The sequence below is a fragment of the Polyodon spathula genome, chromosome 2 (genome assembly GCF_017654505.1).
Source record: "Polyodon spathula isolate WHYD16114869_AA chromosome 2, ASM1765450v1, whole genome shotgun sequence".
In the NCBI taxonomy this organism is placed as follows: Eukaryota; Metazoa; Chordata; class Actinopteri; order Acipenseriformes; family Polyodontidae; genus Polyodon; species Polyodon spathula.
Genome location: NC_054535.1, coordinates 106670440 through 106691008, shown reverse-complemented (window position 1 = coordinate 106691008; position 20569 = coordinate 106670440). Strand labels below are relative to the sequence as shown.

The following is a 20569-nucleotide window of genomic DNA, read 5'->3' as shown; positions in this document are numbered from 1 at the left end:
CAGGGGCCACCCCACTACCTCCAGCACCACCACCTTCACCACCTTCCCAGGAGATATGGGACTGGTTGATGCACCCTGAGGCAGACCTCGTCCACGATCTCCCCATAGTTATCAACACGCTGTGGCGTCGAGATGGGGAGAGGTGGGAACAGTGGGAGGAACAACACCACCCGGCCTCCTTCCCAGAGGTTGCCCTCATGGTGGTTAATTACCTGGCTGTAGACATGGGAGATGCCCCGGTCACTCCAATAAAGAGGGGTGAGCCATTGCTCCCAGAGCCAGAGAGGGGTGAGGATCTGCCGTCGCTCCCAGAGCCAGAGAGGGGTGAGGATCTGCCGTCGCTCCCAGAGCCAGAGAGGGGTGAGGATCTGCCGTCGCTCCCAGAGCCAGAGAGGGGTGAGGAGCCGCCGTCGCCCCCAGAGCCAGAGAGGGAGGAGGATCTGCCGTCGCTCCCAGAGCCAGAGAGGGAGGAGGATCTGCCGTCGCTCCCAGAGCCAGAGAGGGGTGAGGAGCCTCCGTCGCTCCCAGAGCCAGAGAGGGGTGAGGAGCCGCCGTCGCTCCCAGAGCCAGAGAGGGGTGAGGAGCCGCCGTCGCTCCCAGAGCCAGAGAGGGGTGAGGAGGCCGCCGCCGCCGCCGGGCCGGACGCCGCCGCCAGAGGGAGCCGTGCCACGCCGCCTCGCCGCCCGAGGGGAGCCGTCTGCCGCCCCTCCGGCCCTCAGCGAGCGGAGCGGCGTCGCCGCTCGGCGCGGGGCTGCCGCCGCCGCCAGAGGGAGCCGCCTCGCCCCGCCGGCGGCCGCCGCCGCAGAGGGAGCGGGGTCTCCCCGCCGCCCCGGCGGAGCGAGCGGGGCCGCCGCTCGCCGCCGGCCGGCGGGGCGGCCGTCTCCGCCTCAGCCCCGGCGGCCGGCGGCGGGGTCCCCCGCCGCCGCCGGGTAGCAGGCGGCCGCCTGGGAGGGCCGCCGCCGCCTCCGCCGCCAGAGGGAGCCGGGCCGCCGCCGCCGCCGCCAGAGGGAGCCGGGCCGGCCGCCGCCGCCAGAGGGAGCCGGGCCGCCGCCGCCGCCGCCAGAGGGAGCCGGGCCGCCGCCGCCGCCGCCAGAGGGAGCCGGGCCGCCGCCGCCGCCGCCCAGAGGGAGCCGGGCCGCCGCCGCCGCCGCCAGAGGGAGCCGGGCCGCCGCCGCCGCCACCAGAGGGAGCCGGCCGCCGCCGCCGCCGCCGCCACCAGAGGGAGCCGGGCCGCCGCCTCCGCCACCAGAGGGAGCCGGGCCGCCGCCGCCGCCGCCAGAGGGAGCCGGGCCGCCTCCGCCGCCAGAGGGAGCCGGGCCGCCGCCGCCGCCGCCAGAGGGAGCCGGGCCGCCGCCCAGAGGGAGCCGGGCCGCCGCCTCCGCAGCCAGAGGGAGCCGGGCCGCCGCCGCCGCCTCCGCCGCCAGAGGGAGCCGGGCCGCCGTCGCCATGCTACCTTGGACATTCGGGGCCCCCTCAACCAAAGAAGGCTTGGGGGCTCCGACATCAACCCCGCCCACCACCACCCACCATAACAGCCCACCCAAGGGACATAATTGGACTCTTGGGGGGAGGGGGGGGAAGGGGGGAGTTGGCCGATTGCGGCCGGTGTACGTTGTACATGGGGGGAGGTGTGTGGCAGAGCAAAGCTCTGCCCTTTAAATTGGCAGGGATGGGGTTAACTTCCCCTGCCTGCCTGGGTTTATTATGTTCAGGTGGCTGGGGTTGATTAGTTGATTAGGTTGATTAACGATCAATCAGCGCCCAGCCACCTGATATAAAAGGAGGCCTCTGGTTCTCATTTGGAGAGAGGGAGCTGAGGAAGCAGGTTGGTTTTTTTGGGTTGTTTAGAAAGTTTGAATCCAGTGAAGGCATTGCCCAGCCTGGAAACTGTTATTTTTGTAAGTTTTGCTTTTTATCTTTTTTGTGTTTAAATTGCTTTGTTTTGGCCCTTGTGCCCTTTCATTTTGTGTTTATTTATAATAAAATAGTTATTTTTTTGAACTGCAGTCTGTCTCTGGGCCTCTATCCACTCGCCAGCCTGCCACAGTGGCATTTGTCAATCAATGCAAAAAAACAGACTGCAGACACAACTGAAACCAGTCCTCTCTCTGCTTGTCTGCTCTCTCTCGCTGTCTCTCTCTGAAAAAAAGGTTGTCAATAAGCCAGTCTCTCAAGTAAAACTTGTTCACAATAGAAATGCTGGGGTACAAACGTACTCAACATAATACATGCCAGTGAATTCATTAATAAAGGATAAAGGTTAACTGTTGCACTTGGGTCTGATTAAAGTGTTTCTGCTTGAAAAGCACCAAATGCAACAGGAGGGCGCTGTTGATAACCGAGGCTCCATACCGGTTTGTGTGCTTTTGCTATGTGTTGCCGGGGGCCACAATTCTGGCCTTTCATTGCTAGGCTCCTGTACTCACCAGGGTGTGGAGAAAATAAATAAACAGAAGAACACAATGGTAGCTGATTCATCCCACCCCATCTGTGAATTTATAGGCATTAACAATCACAACATTGTACTGCATCCAGACCTTGAGTGATATTCAAATATTGCATTGCACCTGCTTATTAAAAAAAACAAAAACAAACAAAGAATCACTCAGCTCACTGCCACAGAGCACACCAAGTTGCTACCCAAACGCAGTAAAATAACTTTGCTTTTTTTCATAGCATTTCACAGTATCTTTCTAATGTTACTGTTAAAAACTGCTTTTTAAACTTGTTATTAAATGTAAAAAAATAATCATACTAATTAGTCAGATAAACAGATCAGGATCTATGTAGGTTTAAATTAGTCTTTTGCAAGGTGTTAAAGTCCATCAAACGCACTCAACAGTAGAACGATTGCACTCTTGTGAGACGGATGCAACGGGATGCTTTACATTAACCCCATTATGGATTCATCCCAGAGCTTCTCTTCCTCAGTTCTCCCGTCCAATTCCTCTTTCTTCTTCTTATCTTTTTTGTGTTTCGGTTTGCCCTCCTTGCCCTTGTGCTTTGCCTTCTCCTCCTTCGCTGGCTTCTCCTCAGTCACCTCGCCCTCCTTCTCCTCTACCTCGTCCTTCCTCTCCTTCCCCGGCCCAGTGTGCTGGTGTCTCTTCCTCCTCTTGTGCCTGGCTCGTTCTTCCTCTCTGTCTGAATCCTCCCAGGGCCGCCTCTCTTTCCTGTGCTTCCTCTTCACCCTCCTGCTCGGGCTGCTTCCCGCATCCTCGGAGGTCCTGTGCCCATAGTCATCATCCGAGTCATGGCTGGAAAGCTCCTGGATGCCCTCTTTGTAGAAGGCTGCTGGCTGAGGCTGCACGCCTGCGCTATAAGGGTAACATGGGATGTTCTCTGGTGGGGGTGGGTACATGGGACTCACTTGGAATACCCCACGTGGTTCCGCAAGAGGACCTGGTCTGTAGTCCATAGACGGAAATGAAGAACCATCCTTGCACTCTCCCGATGGGACTGCCTTTGCTTGTAATCTGTGGCTTCTCATATTCTTCCTGAGCAACCTGTTCTTTGGTGAAAAGCCAGGTCCCTTCGCTTCCTCTTCAAACTTGCCCTGTCTGAATCGGTTACCCTCCCACGATGGTGGAAAAGGTGGACCCCATGGTTGGGCTTGGAACTCAGGTTGCCCAAATGGAGGGAAACCAGGATTCTGCATGTCCTTACCACACGGGCCTGGCCTGAACAGCATGTTCTGGGGTGCAAACTTGGGAATCATGGCAATTCCTGCAAAATTGTCTTTTCTAAACCTTCTTTGGGTCTTTGGTGAAAATCCCTGAACGCCCTCCACACATTTGCCTTGCATGAACCAGTTGTTTTCCTGCATTGGGAAGTTAGGGTACCCCTCCTCACCAGTCTCTTCTTGCCAAGGACCACCAGTGTCTTCCAAAGAGAAGTTGCCGGCCTCATCCTCCTCCGCGCATTCGCTGTCTTCAAATCCCTCCCTTCCTTTGTTATTGGAAGTCTTTGGGGCCAGCCCCCTGGCTTTCTGAACCTGAATGTAGTCATCCAGCTCATCCTGGAAGGAATCGTAGACCTTCTTCATGGTGTTCTTCATAAGGTTAGCCACCTTTGTCTCTCTGTGGAAACACAAGAAGCCTAACTGATTATGTGAAGAAAGGTCTGCATGCAGTCTGAGAGACGTGAAATGTCAAGATGGAATGAGAGCGTGAAACAAGGAGGAGGATATCGGCATTGTCATTAGGAGAAAAACAAGAGTAGGAGACGAGTGTGAGTGAAACTGAGCAAAACCTGGAGAGATCAATCACAGAACACTTACTTGATCTGATGTTTATTCCCTTGCATATGTGCCTGGTACATTTCTATGGAGCTCAGGGTAATGCTGCAGATAGGACAAATAAAGGTGCTCACTCCAACATCTAAAAGATGTGGAAAGAGAGGTGGATAGATTGTTATTTTTTTACATAGAATGTCACGCTCATAATTTCACAGTGTGGCAGAAATTCAAAAACGGTCATTGGCTGAGCTAATCTGTGCATCTACAGATCAAAGAAGTTATTCGGTGCTCGATGGTGTTGCAACTGCAGATACGCAAGACTGAACATTGCAAAACAAGCCATTACTGATGTTAAAATACATCAAAATACAGAAAATACCTGTATTATTCCTAATGAGCTTTAATAATACAAATAATACAAAACAACCACTACAATGCATTACAGCGGAGATGGAAATAAGACTCCTACTGCACAGCAGTTTCACCCATTCCAGGTTTTATTACGAGCCTGACTAGTCACGGTTAATATGCTCAGGTGTGTCATCTTAAACTCATAGTAAAACCGGGAATGGGTCAAACTGTTATGCTTTTCCATCCCTGACTACAGCCAGCCCGTGCTTACCGTTGGAGTCGCTGTCAGCAGGCACAGCCTCCTCGCCCAGGTCCTGCAGCAGCTTCCTGCGTGTCTCGTTGCGGAGGTGCTTCTTCCCGCTGTAGTGCTGCTGCGCCATCTGGGAGTTGTTGAAGGATGCGGAGCACAGCTTGCAGTACTTACTGGAGTCGTTCAGGTCCACTCCCGAGGGGGCAGGCTCGCTACCCGGCTCCCCACACCTCTCCTCTGGACGCACCAACTCAGGCACGACCACCGAGGGATCCATCGAAGAAGCAGCCTCAGTAGGGGTGTTATCTTAAGAGAGGAGACTGTCAGAGCGCGACGAGAACAAGGTCTATGTAACGGGTAGTAACACTGGATCTCAGTTTAGCATTACTTTGAGTAAGCTGTACGTGGTGCTTGCTAAATATAAACATGAATATACACTTGAACTGTCTTCATTATAAAAAACCTCCATAACAAACTAATTGGGACCAAGGGGTGTTCGAATAATCAAATTACTGTACAACTGAGAAATTGATTAAATTACATTCTGAATCTGGAAACCGCCTAAAATAAGATTTAATACAAACCACTTTACCTTTAAATATATAACATACAATGCAGCACTGTACTGGAAATACCCAAAACTGACGGCAACAGTGAAGCACACAACAAGGCCTGTTTGGATAAGTGAGGTTAAACGCTATGGAGTGTGAAGACCTCCTCTCCACGAGTAGTGCAGTTTGTGCTACCTGCTTGTGACTGTGCTGCCGGCGGGGTCAAGGCTGTGGACAGCTTCTCTCCTCCGAACTTCTTCAGATACTTAGCGTGCACTTTCCCTGCGTAGTGAGACTGCGCCACCACCGGGGAGCTGAACACCATGTTGCACAGGCTGCAGAAGCGGTTCTTATCCACAACACCCTCATTCTGAAAGGGAAACAAACACAGCAGATTGCAACAATGCCAGTCAGTGCTGGGCAAAGCTAACTGGCTGCAAAATGCATCATGCTCCAGTCGTTTACAGAGACAGACCCCACGTTTCGTACATCATTGTGACCTGAAAGATTTCTGTTGATTGGTTTTCATTCCTATTTAAAATACTGATAATCAAGACCTAACGAAATCAGCTCTCAAATTTTAGGAAACAGTAATAATCAATGAACTTTTTTTATAATGCACACATGGTTGAAAAGGATAAATAAACAGTTAAGACGTCTGCAAGATAACTTCAGGTTTTATAGTGTCGTCACACTGTTTCTTGAATAATTCAACGTTGATCTAACTATTGAAATTTGCTGTAGCTGTCTGAAGTGTTTAGCTATGAAGCCTGATCAGCTGGAGTCCCACTTGAAATACTGAAATATACCAGACATCTATAATAATGAAACTCAAAACTGTACCCTTTCATTGATCAAGCTCACTGGATAATACTAAATGTGCAGTTATCATAGGGTCACTGTATCGATGAAGGGTACTAAGCCTTGAGATCGTCAGAGGTCACAGATTTGGGGTTGAGAGACCCCAGGGAATTGTTTCCTGGTGGTAGCTTTAGTGAGTCTTATTTACCCGGAAGTTGCTCTGCTCATTCTTGGCATTCTTTTTATCTTTATCTTTCTGCATTTGAAAGAAGAGCTTCACCTTCTGGGCGTGCTTCTTACCCTGCAAAACACAAAGCAAACCAACTGTTTCTATAGACATGCCCAACTGGATTCACACATTACACATACAAATAAAGGGACCTTTAACAGAAAGTTGAATTATCACACTTCATAACAAACCTGGAAAGATTTAGTTTTATTGCACTGAACATGAAAGTAAACTGCTAATGATAACAGCATAATAATAAGATAATTCTACTTATAATAACACTACTTAATACTACTACTACTAATAATAATAATAACAAAAAAATAACGGCTTTCTAAAGAACATCATTATTCACTAGGTAATCCTAAAGAGGTACTACACAATACACTGTGAATCAATGAGTCACGCATTGAGGGTAAAGGAGGAATGATTCAATAGAACTACTGATACTGAAGTATAGTGATTTCACGGTTGTTTAACGTCACGCAGTGTTCATAACGTCTTCACTAATAGTGTTTGGTAAGGGGGGACACTGATTCTTATTGACATACCTCGTAGTGGGAAATTCGCTGTGATTCGTACTGCAGCACAGCTCCACACACCTTGCAGAATGAGTCAGTGAACAGCTCACTGAAAAGCTCCTTGTGATTCTGATCATCTGAATACAAATAAACAAACAATAACAATAATAATTAAAAAAATAATAATAATAATACAGAAAAGGATCCAGTTCAGCCAAAGCCAGGAAGGCATATATTTACAGGAGGCTGGATCTAACCAGGAGGTCCCTGGTTCAAATCCCAGTTCAACCTCTTCCTCAGTGTGTGTGACCCTGAGCAAGTCACTTGTGCTCCGTCTTTCGGGTGAGACGTTCTTGTAAGTGACTCTGCAGCTGATGCACAGTTCACACACTCAAGTCTTGTTTCTTGTAAAGCGCTTTGTGATGGTAGCCCACTATGAAAGGCGCTATATAAAGATTATTATTATTACTCACAGATGTCTCTTGATCTCCACAATATGATCCCATTTAATGGGTTTGAAAAGACTGCAACATGCAGTCAGCAAGCAACGTAGAATGAGCAGAAAACTGCTGGAACTGTGTCTTAGTGTAGTTGTTACTATTTTTGGCATTGTTTATTAAATTGCTTGAGATGACCCCTTTATCTGTTCAGGACGGCTATATACTGTTGTACCTTTGCAGATTTCATGACATTTAAAAACTTACTAGAAAGTAACGCAGTTTCATCATTTCAAAATGAAGGAAAAGGGATTTGAAAAGTAGCCGGCTGAAAAGCTGCCCAAAGTGTTATTCAGATACTTAGGGGTGCAGCTGCTACATTTCATAATTGGAAATAAGATCCCTGGTTTGATGAAACCCATGACAGATCCTAAAGATAGGAATACAGCCTTGGATCACCTTTGGTCAAGTTTCTTTGAAGGCACTTATTTGCATTTTGTACTATTGTGCTGTATACGAAGGCAAGGTTGTTTTTAAATAAATCTGTTGATTCTTAAAGACGAATACTTGTGAAAGTGCTGCTACTGCAGTATGTTTGTGTGTGTGTGTGTGTGTGTGTGTATATATATATATATAATATATCAGATATATATACATACATACATATATATACATATATATATATACATATATATATATATATATATATATATAGATATATAATATATATATCTTCCTAACTTGTCAGTTTTTTTTTTAGATATCCCATTCTAAATCATGACAGCCACCAGCTATTTGGACCACCTAACTAAATGCTCCACTGGGTTAATTTGAACAAGCCACAAAGCATGACAATATACACATGATGTCCACTAGATGCCAGCACTGTATTTAGCCATATTTCAAGCTCTGCCAGAGTAGCACATAACTGCTAAAATAGGAAAATCATGTTAATGTTAAGGTTTTAATGTCCGGAATTATGAGGAAATATATTGCTTTTTGGACATTTACCAAAAGTTTATTGGTAAAGGCATTTGGTTATTCTTGAGATTTATCGGTAAATGTCAGAAAGTAAAGTGTTATATATAATATATATATATATATATATATATATATATAGGCACCGTATAAGGTCTTAAGGATTAGATTAGATGGCAAGATACAGAATTTCTTTAATTCACCTCTGCTGACAAATTATGATGTTCACTTTTTTGGGAGGGAGTGGTTTGACTACTTATCATTTGACTATCAGCTTGAAGCTAATGCATGTTAATTAACTAAAAAAAAGACTGAATGTAATTATATCACACACTAAAATATATACTTAACAGCAGTAGTACAGTGCTACCCTTTCATATGGCAGCTTTTTATACCACAGAACCAGTTACAGAACCCGCACGGCCATGGCTCCCATGTGCCCACCACTGTCCTACCACTAGCACTTACTGTTCTGTAGTGTATTGTGTTACAGTGCAGTCTAAAACAACTAAATTGTCATTTGGAAAACATTATTTGCTCTTTTGTCAGATCAGCAACAATGAAAGCTGTCCAGCTAATTCACCCTAACAGCTTTTCTCCAGCCAAACATTTTCAGGGATTGCAAGATATCTTGTAAAGCGCTTTGTGATGGTGGTCCACTATGAAAGGCTCTATAGAAAAATAAAGATTATTATTATTATTATTATTATTATTATTATTATTATTATTATTATTATGTGTATGTTGTAATGGGATTCAACAACACAGGATAAAACAGTATTTGTTTTTTCCACAGGGGATACTGTTAAAAATCAGATACCACAGCTAACTTCTGCAGACCTGTAACGTAAGATAATGACATAATGACAGATAGCCATAAGTAACTACAGACAAGCAAGCCAATTATAGGTTGTCATTTAAGAGGAAGAACTGCATTCTGCATCACTCCATCTCTAAACTGCACACGGGTCTTTAAATCATTAAGAGGGGCCTCCCTTGTGTCCTACACACACACTCATCCATTGTCAGAAATGCTGGCTTGTATACAGGGTCCTATGTTTTACTATAAACAGCCTCTGTGTCTGGATCTGTCATGGTTTTAGGTCAATTAAACTGACATGCTGGTTAAGCTTTAAAGGAGCACTTCATACTGAACTATTATGTATAACAGGGAAGGGAACATGTATAAACCATATCATTGTTAATAGCTTGCAGTGTCGCTGAGCAGCAACCCCAAAATGCATATCAAGGGGTCCCTGCTAACTGAAAGCAGCAGTTACTGTTTAAGGCTGATGTTTTTAAAGCAATCAAATACAAATTACAATTGTGGTGTTGAAAAGCATTTACATTTTAATTATGTTGGGCCAGAACTAGTAACTCATTTGTTGCATTCAGTAACACACGCAGTTGCCTAACATGAAAACACACACCTCTGGTTTGGAAAGTAAAATCTGCAATTTGACAATAGAACTGTCAGTGTTTAAAATGTGTAATCCTATTCAGATGCAACAAACACAACTGTCAGTGGAGCTTTTCACCCAGTCTTTTTGAAATGTTGGATTGAAAACCCACAACTTGTAATCTATCGTGGAAGCTGAAGTGAGATTCCCCTATATGAAACAGTGTCTTCTTCCTCAGCACTGGGTTCATCTGAACCATCTCAGAAGATTCTCAAAGTTTCTGAAGCACCAGTAAAGGGGGGGGAGCTAACTCTGAGAAATAGGGATGAATCTGTGCAAGTGTCGTGTGAGCCTTTGTTCTTGGTTTTCAGCCATGAACATGAACTCTTTTTCAGAGGCAAAGATGAAGGATATGCAGTGGAAGGCGAGCTGGTTATTGATGTCCTTCTCTTGGCCAGGCGCAGTTTACAGTGGCAGAGATGGATGAAGCTGTACCATTTTTTGTATGGTTAGTACAATCATCACTGAAGTAATGTATTTTCCTCAGTTTTTCCTGCTTAGAGCTGTTGGATTAGGAAGGATTAGGAAGATCCAGAACAAAGGACCAAGTCAGGATTGAGAAGAAAAAATACTGTAGCTAAAAAAAAATAACGCCACTGCCATTTATTATACAGGTCTTAAATGTGCTGCACATGATAAAGTAAACCTGTATTTTTGTTTTAAAACATGCCACCTGTTAAGTCCCGTTTTCAGTTTTGCACTTGCTTGGTCATTTCACCTGGAATGAGAAATTGTCCCTACCCCTTCAACAGCTGTTTCCCCCATTGTCCATCATTCTTCCAGCCCCCTACTCTTGTGAAATGACCCAGGATATGAAAGTGTAACATAGTTCCTGAGAATAAGCATGGGAACTTCAACCTTTCTTTGACCTAACCTAATGTAGATATCAAAACAGGTACGATTTGTGGAATTATTTCGATAGCTACAATCACTTTTCAGGCAAGCATTGTCTATACAGATTCATCCCTATTTCATAGACTAGCTTTTCCCCCCTCTACTAGTGCATCAGAAACTTTGAAAATCGCCTGGGGTGGCTCAGATGGAACCAAACTTGAGGAAGACGACGCAGTTTCATATAGAAGGGTTACATTGCGGACCAGAATGACTGAAAACCTTTGTGAAGAACGTGGAGACTTATTTCAAATGCATGCACCTGTGGGGAAATCACAGCGGGGACGCTGGCCAGAGGACAAAAGGATACCCCCTGAGAACATGCTATGCAGTGTTTAATGCCCAGGTCTAACCTCAGCTTCCACAAGAGGATACAAGAGACAAGCGCCACTGAGCGGTATTCAGATTTCTTTGGAACAGATTTTTATTTTTGGGGCTTCACCACAGTCTAAGGTCAAACACTGTGAAGCTGTAACATTACTGGGTTGTTTTCCAAATGTGTTTTTAATATTTTTTGACTCCTCGTGCAATTTGCTATAAAATTACACTCTATACCTTCTGACCCCTTGACCCAATCAGGCAGTAAATGTAAATTCAGTTTTTTTTTTTTTTACTTGGAATGACCCTGAGCACAAAGCATTGTGTAATTTGTCAGGGGTAGGGTGTTGCCTGTTGTGTGAATGGTCACAGAAGCAATTTAGTCTGAAGGTTAAAAAGGACCTACCATAAATTTTAAGTGGCCTCAGGCTAGATTAGCTACACACTGATAAAATATATAAGGCTGCATAAGGCAAAAACATCAGAATTTGCAAAGGACATCCCCTTTGTTCATAAAAGACATTTAGATCAGTCAGACAGAAAGCAAAATGAACAAACTGTAAAGCAATCTGCACTGCAGACTCATAAAGCACAACACAGTGGGACAACTTCTGTCACTGACCTACTATCATTATTTCTAAAGGACCATGATAAATGTGCCATAGGGATTCGCCTACTCCCAATGTGAAATGGCGAGGGTCAGGCAGTGGAGAACATGGGGACTCAGGGAAATACAATATTCGATATGCCATCTGAACAAACAGGGGTGACACTGACAGGGATGGAAATAAGACTCCACTTGCATATAAGTCTCAACCATTCCTGGTTTTAACACAAGCTTAATTAGCCATCGCCTATGTAACAAGTTCAGGTGTGTGGGTCAAACTGCTATGCAATGAGAGTCTTATTTCCAGCCCTGCATGATTAAAAGAGTAACAGACTCTATGAATGGAAAGCATGGACTCCATAATGATTGCCAATATGGTTCCTATGGAGCAGCAAAGAGACTTCAGATATCAGAACTGAACCTACAGCAGCTCAGGAGCTGTAGCACCACTCCCTGTGCAGAAGGGTGCGCCAGAGGTAAAGCAAAGTATCAGCAGAGTGATAGGCCTGCCACTCACTGCATGTGGCTGCTAAGAGGATGTATGTGTGGACATGCATCATACTTCAGCACCCACAATGGGCTGAAAATGTATTATATGCACTGAATTGCAGTCATGTAGCTCTCCGTGCACTTTGCTGACCCTCCGAGACAGCCCTATATCTTGGACAGGGCTCTTCTCTGGCATGCAGCTGCCTTGTGTCCCTATAGGCGTCATGTATGAGAATGCATGTTGTGTGTGCACTGCGCCTGCCTGGTTCACCCATGTCACCCCAATCAGTTCACCTGAACTGCATACCCATTGTGCACCTCTCCTTATGGGCCTGTCCTGAGCCCGTCATTATTTCACATGGGGACAAATTCGCTATAGAAACTTTAACACAGTTATTTTGGGGTCTAAATGCTGTAGGAAAGGGAAAGGGTTTGGACATGTCACTTTGAACAAAACAATGCCTGTCCTACGTAACAAACAAACCAGTTTATATTAAGACTTTTTTCTTTCTTTTTAGCTAACATTGTATATCCACTTTAAACCTTATTAATTGATATTTTGTTTGTACGTTACATTGGACTGACTATTGTTATTCAGTGTCCATGGTAACTGGAAAGATTTAATGGCAGAGAGGCTAAATGGGAGACCAGATGAAGGGAACATTAAAGAAAAATGGGACTCAAATTTTATTCGTGTTACATCTACATACACACACACACACTGTTCTTGTGTTTTTATAGTTTTCATCTATCAACTACTAAAAAAACTATTTTGTGTTAAGGTCTGGGAGCTATTCAGTAAGTTTCCTGCCATATACAGCTTTGGCCAAACGTTTTGAATGACCACAGAATGAACTAATTTTGCTTCATGAAGTTGAACGAAACCTGCTGAACATATTGAATTGCATACCGCTTTGTAATCTGATTACTCAACAATTAATGATTACATTATGCTATATAAAATATCTAAACTATGATCATATTTTTTTTTTATTTTTATTATTGTCTCAAGTCTAAAATTCTAGGTGATGCAAAACTTTTGTCCATAACTGTACAGTACACATGCAACATAAGCTACATCAGTCAGTGTCTATATATTAGCAAGCAACAGCACCATCTAGTGCAACGGCAGTGCATTCATTACCAGTAAAGAAAATACATAAAAGAAAAAGGAAGCTTAATCCAAAGCAGAACATTAATAGATGGAGCAGGCATTTCATGCTATAAAGACACTTGGGCTGAACAAACCTACATACTATGGCAGAAAACTATAACTTGAGCAGGTCCTGAACTCAGGTGAAAGTACCGTAACACAGACATGTGCTCATTAACAGTTACCAAAAGCAGGTATAACAGAGTCTCTAATGCATCCAGTACCCACATGTAGAGGTAACACTGATAAAACAAAGCCTCTTATTCCTGAAGGCTTTACAATCCTGCATTTGAACCTGGATTGTACTATGCCTCCATTTTCATCTGCCAAGGGGATGGAGCTCAGGGATGGGAAACAAGACTCCTGGTGCGTAGCAGTTTCATCCATTCCAGATTTAAATACAAGCTTGATTAGCTACAATATACAGGTAACAAGCTCGGGCGTATATATATATATATATATATATATATATATATAATACACACACACACACGCATGCATTATATATATATATATATATATATATATATATATATATATATATATATATATATATATAAAAAATAGATGTCTACAATTTATTTCAGCAATTTTTTTTGCAAAATTCCAAAAATGCTAATTCAAAAGTATTTATATCCTGACAAGGAAAACTAAATAAATAGGTAGTTGAGGCACCTTTAGCAATAATAACCTATTTTAAATGATTAAATATTTGTCCTTGACTTTTTGGCATGATTTAGTGATTTATACAAAGATATGAAGATTCGCAATCAGATTTCGATCAGGACTTTCACTAGCCTTTCCCAGAACTTTAAATGTTATTCTTCTTTAGCCACTCTGAAGTAGATTATGATGTGTGCTTTGGATCGTTGCTGTGATGGAACATCCAGTTGTGACTGAAACCAGGTTTTGTATCGAAGGTTTCAGATGATTGGGCAGTATCTTTTGGTATGCTATGGAATCCATTTTACCATGTACTGGAACTACATTTCCTGTGCCATTAGAGGGAAAATAGCCTCATAGATGGATATTACCGCCTCCAAGCTTGACAGTAGGTATGGTGCTCTTTTCTTTGTACGCCTGACCAGACTTTCGCCAAATGTAACAACTATCAGCATGACCAAATAGCTTGATTTTCATCACTACTCAAAACCTTTGAACTAATATCTATTATTCAAATGCCGTATTGCAAACTTTAAGCGACTGTCCTTGTGACGTTTTCCTAAGTAGCTTTTTCCTTGGCCTGTGACCATTGAGATCTTCACCATGTAATACTCAACCTGTGGTTAAAATGGAAACCCCACTCATACTTGCAGCCAGTTCACTTTGAATATCTTTGGCAGTCAATCTCGGATTGTTATTAACCTTCCTCACAATTCTTCTACTTTCTTCCAGTCCGAGGGAGCGTTGTGACAGTACCATGAGTCTTGTACTTCTTGATAATAGAAACAATAGTTGAAATTGGGATACTCAAATGTTTGGAACTCTTCTTGTATTCTTCTCCAACTTTATGACAATAAATCATTTTCTGCCTAAGGTCTTCAGGTAGATCTTTACTTTTTCCCATATTGACCTAATGGCAATGACAGCGATAATCCAAAGCCTAACCCTTTTATACTCTCTAAGAACGTTCACCTACAATCCAGCATTTTGTAGACTTTTCCAGAATTAGGTTTTGCATTATCATACTGACATTTCTAGCACCTTGTGGGCAACGCTATCATAGCATCAAAGGGTATGAACATTTTTGGAGTTTTGCAGAAATAATTGTAGACATATTTCTGGTAACTTATTCCTCATCCACAAAAGCAAAATTTTTGCTATAGAAGATTTTTCCTAAAATTCTTTGTTTTTTGAGAAATTTGTAGAAATTATAAAATTTCCACTAAAATAATGGAGATTGTGAATTTATTTATAAATGGCAATTATATGGTACACGATAGAGGTGATCTTTGACCTTTGTGTAATGTCCAGTTGCAGATTGGATTGCAGACTAATGGTCCTAAAATGAGTTGAGATTGAGTCTTACAGACTGGTTTTGTAGTGCAGGACATGGTAGTATTTCTGTTGTCTTTCGAATATGAATAATGCTATTTGCTACCACATTCATGGGTTAATTTGATATGCTTCTTGGTCCAATAAAAAAATCTACCCAGTTTTTCCTAAAGGGAATCCTGAGGCAAAACCAGAAATGGACAATTGTCCCCTAGATGCATTTTAAGGCAGACTCCCTTCACATCCCTTTCTTTAAATACAAATACAGATTCTTGTTCCTGTTGATAGTCATCATATTTTTCAAATATTCTGTTAAAAATGTGAACTGTAGTGGTGGATCCCAATGTTTACCTGTTCACTGTTCTTTTGTAATTCCTATATTGTGAACAAAGTTTGTTTATGCGATGAGAATAAATAAATCAATAGTAACATATGGTGCAATGTAAAGCCCTGAGCCAATGAAGCAGATTCACTAGCATCACAGTATAGAAACTGCAGACAGTGAAATTCAAGGCAGATCGGCCACCTGTTTGTTTAAAACTAAATCTTTGATAACTACAAGAAATGTCAACAGGTATAAAAAGCTCAGTATGTTTTATTTTAAGCTTGCTACTTTGATATTAAATCCCAAAAAGAGTTTGACAAATAAATGTATATAGAATAAACATAGTTAAAACCACTCACTATTTATTTTGTACCAAAAATAACAATTTAAAAATCATATATAGTTTGTTTAGTTTTTTTTATACTTACTGTCTATCCTGTCTCTGTTCCACTCTGAATGGCTAGGGGTTGCTGTCAATCATCTCAGTGATCTGACAGTATAGTTTCACTGTCATTTCACCCAGTTCTGACAGATCTCGTTGACTGACACAGCGCCGGAATGCTCTCATTCGTTTAAATGACTGTCAATCATCAAGACCTGTATCGACAGCACTTTCATTTGCCAGCTCTAGCGCCCGTCATTCAAAGCATCTACTTTTGAAAATAGATGTTAAGGTATAGGCATGCTTATGCTACGTATACGATGACAGTTACTAGTTTGACTTGAAAATGGGGCGCAAGAGGAAAACACTTAATGAGTATTGTGCACAATCCCCTGACAGACATCTCCGTGGCAGGACGAAGAATAAGTGCAAGTTAGTTCTGCTCAGCTATCTAATGTTTTGTTCTGTGCATAGTATTTTTACTCTTAAATTTATGATATAAAAGTCTGTGCAAAACACTTTCATATGCTGCATTTTCTACGGTTTATTCGAGACTAATCGATGTAGGATGTTTTTCTTTACAAGGTATAGCTCTGCTGTGACCAAATGCTATTTCAATTAGAATGTTGCATGTGGAATCTGACAAAGGGGCTTCGCTAAATGAGGCGTTTCTCAATGGCACAAAAGTTTTTATTTATTTATTTATTTATTTTAAGCATAAAGGTCGATTTCACCCATTCTCTGATTAAACTGAAAAATTAAGATTGAAAAAAAAAACCTGGTAGATTCTAAAAAAATCGTCGATTTGGCAAAAAAAAAAAAAAAAAAATGAATAGCAGAAAGACTAGTCATGTGTAAGACATCGACTTTCAATTACTTCACGGTATTGAGTACACTACAGTGTTTAAAGTACTGTGTAGGGAGACTCCACAGCATTTGTTTGCCAGAAACATCTGCAACAGTCCAGAACAGTGTACGGCTGTACCATTTACAATGAAGTGTATTGTCAATCTTTTCACATTTTGCACTTATTTTAAATGATACAGCACCAACACCTGTAAACTGTCACAGACAAACAGATATTGTGAAAGAATCACGTATTGATTATGAAAAAACTCCTAAAAGCAGCTCTGTGATTCTACTACAAATAAATAAAAACTAAAAAAAAAACGTATACTGCACACCATGGTAATCTACGGGCTGGAAACAAATGAGAAACGTAAAACCTGATTTATCTTCAACAAATCTTCCACAAAGGGGTATTTTCAGCATAATTTAAATTTTTGCTTTTAAATGTTTATGTATTTTAAAACATTTCTACAAAACTGCCCCGTTTCACTGATGTTACCAGCTCAAGAGTTGGGATACTTTTAATTAAGGGGAAAGAGACAAACAAATCACATGATTCCTTCCTCTTAGGGGAACTAGAGTCATACAGAGCACACTTAGAATCTGGCTGGAAGGAAAACATGGACTGGATATTTCAGATTTGAAGTGAAAAACTGGTGCCCACAGTAGATTATATATTAGATAAAGCTGCAGGGCACATCTGAATGTGCACGTTTTTACACACACACACATACATATACTACTTCTACTAAACCATATTAAATAATACACAGGTTAAGAAGAACCACTAACTAACACAAGTAAACTGTTCATGACAGTTTGACAGTTTATAAACTGTTCAATTCCGAAACACGTGCACTGACCTGTACGCCCGCGGATTTTGGGTGGCTAATATATATAATATATATATAATATATATATATATATATATATAGTATATATCTATATATATATATGTGGTGTGTGATGATTTTATGTTACGGTTCCGTGCCGATGCTAATGGCGTACGATCCTACCGCATACTTTATCATATATAGAAACATAATAAATCAATGATGTATTCTTTAGTTACTACTTTTCTCCTACTCACCCGATTTAAAAAATAAATAAATTAAAAAAAAAAAAAAAAAAAAAAAAGAAAAAGAAAGAAATTGATCCCCGGGGACTATGGCCAGGTCGTGTACGTAAAACAAAAATAGTAATAAAGCTATAGGGTTTTTTCCCCAGACTAAAATGAAAACAGTACTTTCCTTGATTAAACAAAACCCAATCATTCTATTTGAATTAACTAAGTTACGGCGGAATTTGTGAACAGAAACTACCGAAACCAAGTCGTTTCTGCTGAGCGGTGCCACCACTAGGACTAGTGCAGCACGCAGGCTACTCCGCTTTTTCAGGGTTAAAGAAACAATTTGTTTCCATTTTTAAGGAAAATGAAAACAAATCTCGTAATAGGCGCTTCAATCTGAAAGATCCCGTTTAAACGTTGTTAAGGGGCATTCGCTGTTCATTTTTATTTGTTGCGTTGCTTAAAATGCCAGCCTGGAGTACATTTGAACCCCATAGCAAAAACACACACATTATACCAGACAGTACAGGGCTCACATTGCAAAACTTCTGTAACTACACCGAGGTAATCCATTACATCACAGGAGGAAAACAGGCCTTACCATCCCCGAGCAGATTTCATATCCTTAACACATTTGCAGCTTTATTTTTCTATTACTGTCTTTTCTTGTTTTTTTTTTTTTTTTCTCTAACTGAACTCACCTTTATTCTGGGAATTAATGGTGTTGTGTGTGTTTTTATTAGTCTCGGCCCCAGCTATAGCGCTAGCATGAAAGGCCGAAGTGTTAATTTGCTCTTTAATGCTCTCCACTAGCTGCGGGATGAACGAAACGTCCGACTCCATCTTTGTTACTAAGGGAAGAAGAAAGCTGGAACGCCAACCCCGATTATCTATAGCAGGGTCGCTTGGATAAGAGGTGCTGCCATCAGGCGGCTGAAGTTATGAAATGCAGCTTTTTCTTTCTTTTTTTTGTTTTTTTAAATTAAGGTCCTGACATGAATCCCACCAGAAAACATTCATCTGATTTCATCAGGAGCAGGGGCGGGTCAGTCGGGTGTTTCTTAAACAGAGGCCGGTGCCTGAATTATTTAGTCATGTATAATCAGTAGTTTCGAGAAGTGCAATGTTCTTCTACAGAAGGTTCTCCAAACCCGCTCTGAACCTTCAAATTACCGCCGGTGTATGAAAACGATCATACGTTAGTTTTTTCAGTGCTGAAAAAAGTGTATTTGTGTAAACACGTGTCCGTTTGTTAAGAAAACAATGTCTTCATAATTTAAACTAATATATCCAAGAACAACACTGAATTAAGGAGACACGTTAATGATTTAACTTCTTAATAGATTATTTAATTACTAAATCAATTAATTCACTTTTATTCTTATATTTTTATTCTTTTTAAATTATTTTTTGCTTGTAGTTGTTGTAAACCCCAGTTATGAAATTGTATTTATTTCTGCTTAACTTGAAAGCTATGCTCTTGAAACTGGCCCTTGCTGGGAATATCGTGGTTAAGACAGTTCTGAGGACTGCCACTCATAACAGCACCTCCAGCACTGGGTCCATCAGGAGACTGGGTGGCAGCAGGACAGTAATAATATCAAACTCTGCTTATAGAATTGGTTGACTGTGTGTGTGTGTGTGTGTGTGTGTGTGTGTGTGTGTGTGTCTCCCTCTGCTCTTTAAAAACTGTAAAACCTGCCTATTTGACTGCCAGTCAGCTCATCAAAACCTGAACTGTCCCATTTCGACCCAGAATTCAATAAAGGGATTGGGATGTACCACTGTGTACGGTGTATCATCCCATGCATTGTTGAATGTGTATTTAGATACCATTGTGTACCATATACCATCCCATGCGTTGTTGAATGTGTATTTAGATACCATTGTGTACCATATATCATCCCATGCATTGTTGAATGTGTATTTAGATACCATTGTGTACCATATATCATCCCATGCGTTGTTGAATGTGTATTTAGATACCATTGTGTACCATATATCATCCCATGCGTTGTTGAATGTGTATTTAGATACCATTGTGTACCATATATCATCCCATGCATTGTTGAATGTGTATTTAGATACCATTGTGTACGGTATATCATCCCATCGCTGTTCATGTGTAGGGTTTGCCTGAACAGCGATATTCAGATCACTTGATCAAGACTGTCTTTCCTTCTGTAAAGAATGCAGTGGGTCTTACATTGCTCTTCTCAGTGTGCACAGCAAGACAATCAGGTGACTTTCTGACATGTGCATGTGACTGGTACTTAATCACAGACTGCCCAGAAGCAGCATGACTAGTATTGAAACACTGCCACGATGTGTCTGAATAGGAGAAGGAGCTGTTGCTATTGTTTAGCAGTAGGGGTGTGACGATACACCAATGTCACGCTACGATACATGTCACGATATGCAGGTCCTGATACGATGTGGATCACGATATGCAGGTCCTGATACGATGTGGATCACGATATGCAGGTCCTGGTACAATATGGATCACGATACAGGGGGTGGTCCTGATGGGCTACTTGTATGATGCTTAATAAGATCAAATGATAATTTAAGAATGGTTTATTTTGTTAGAGGACAAAAATGAAATGAGTCCAGGAGAGTATGTGTTCATTCCCACTCTAGAACAGAATCATTCTTCAGTCATGAAGCACTTGGTGAAGT

The 20569-nt window shown here is 42.1% G+C and overlaps 1 protein-coding gene across 1 annotated transcript; it reads right to left on the bottom strand.

Moving 5' to 3' along the window:
* Nucleotides 1–2470: 2470 nt before the first annotated feature.
* Nucleotides 2471–18758, bottom strand: LOC121306829 (zinc finger matrin-type protein 1-like). Its single transcript, XM_041238763.1, has 7 exons — nucleotides 18592–18758; nucleotides 6968–7074; nucleotides 6396–6488; nucleotides 5582–5756; nucleotides 4857–5141; nucleotides 4277–4376; nucleotides 2471–4076 (listed from the first exon to the last, which is right to left on the bottom strand). Exons 1-7 carry the CDS (start codon nucleotides 18731–18733, stop codon nucleotides 2885–2887), a joined length of 2094 nt encoding a protein of 697 aa, XP_041094697.1. The 5' UTR covers nucleotides 18734–18758; the 3' UTR covers nucleotides 2471–2884.
* Between the last annotated feature and the right edge of the window lie 1811 nt (nucleotides 18759–20569).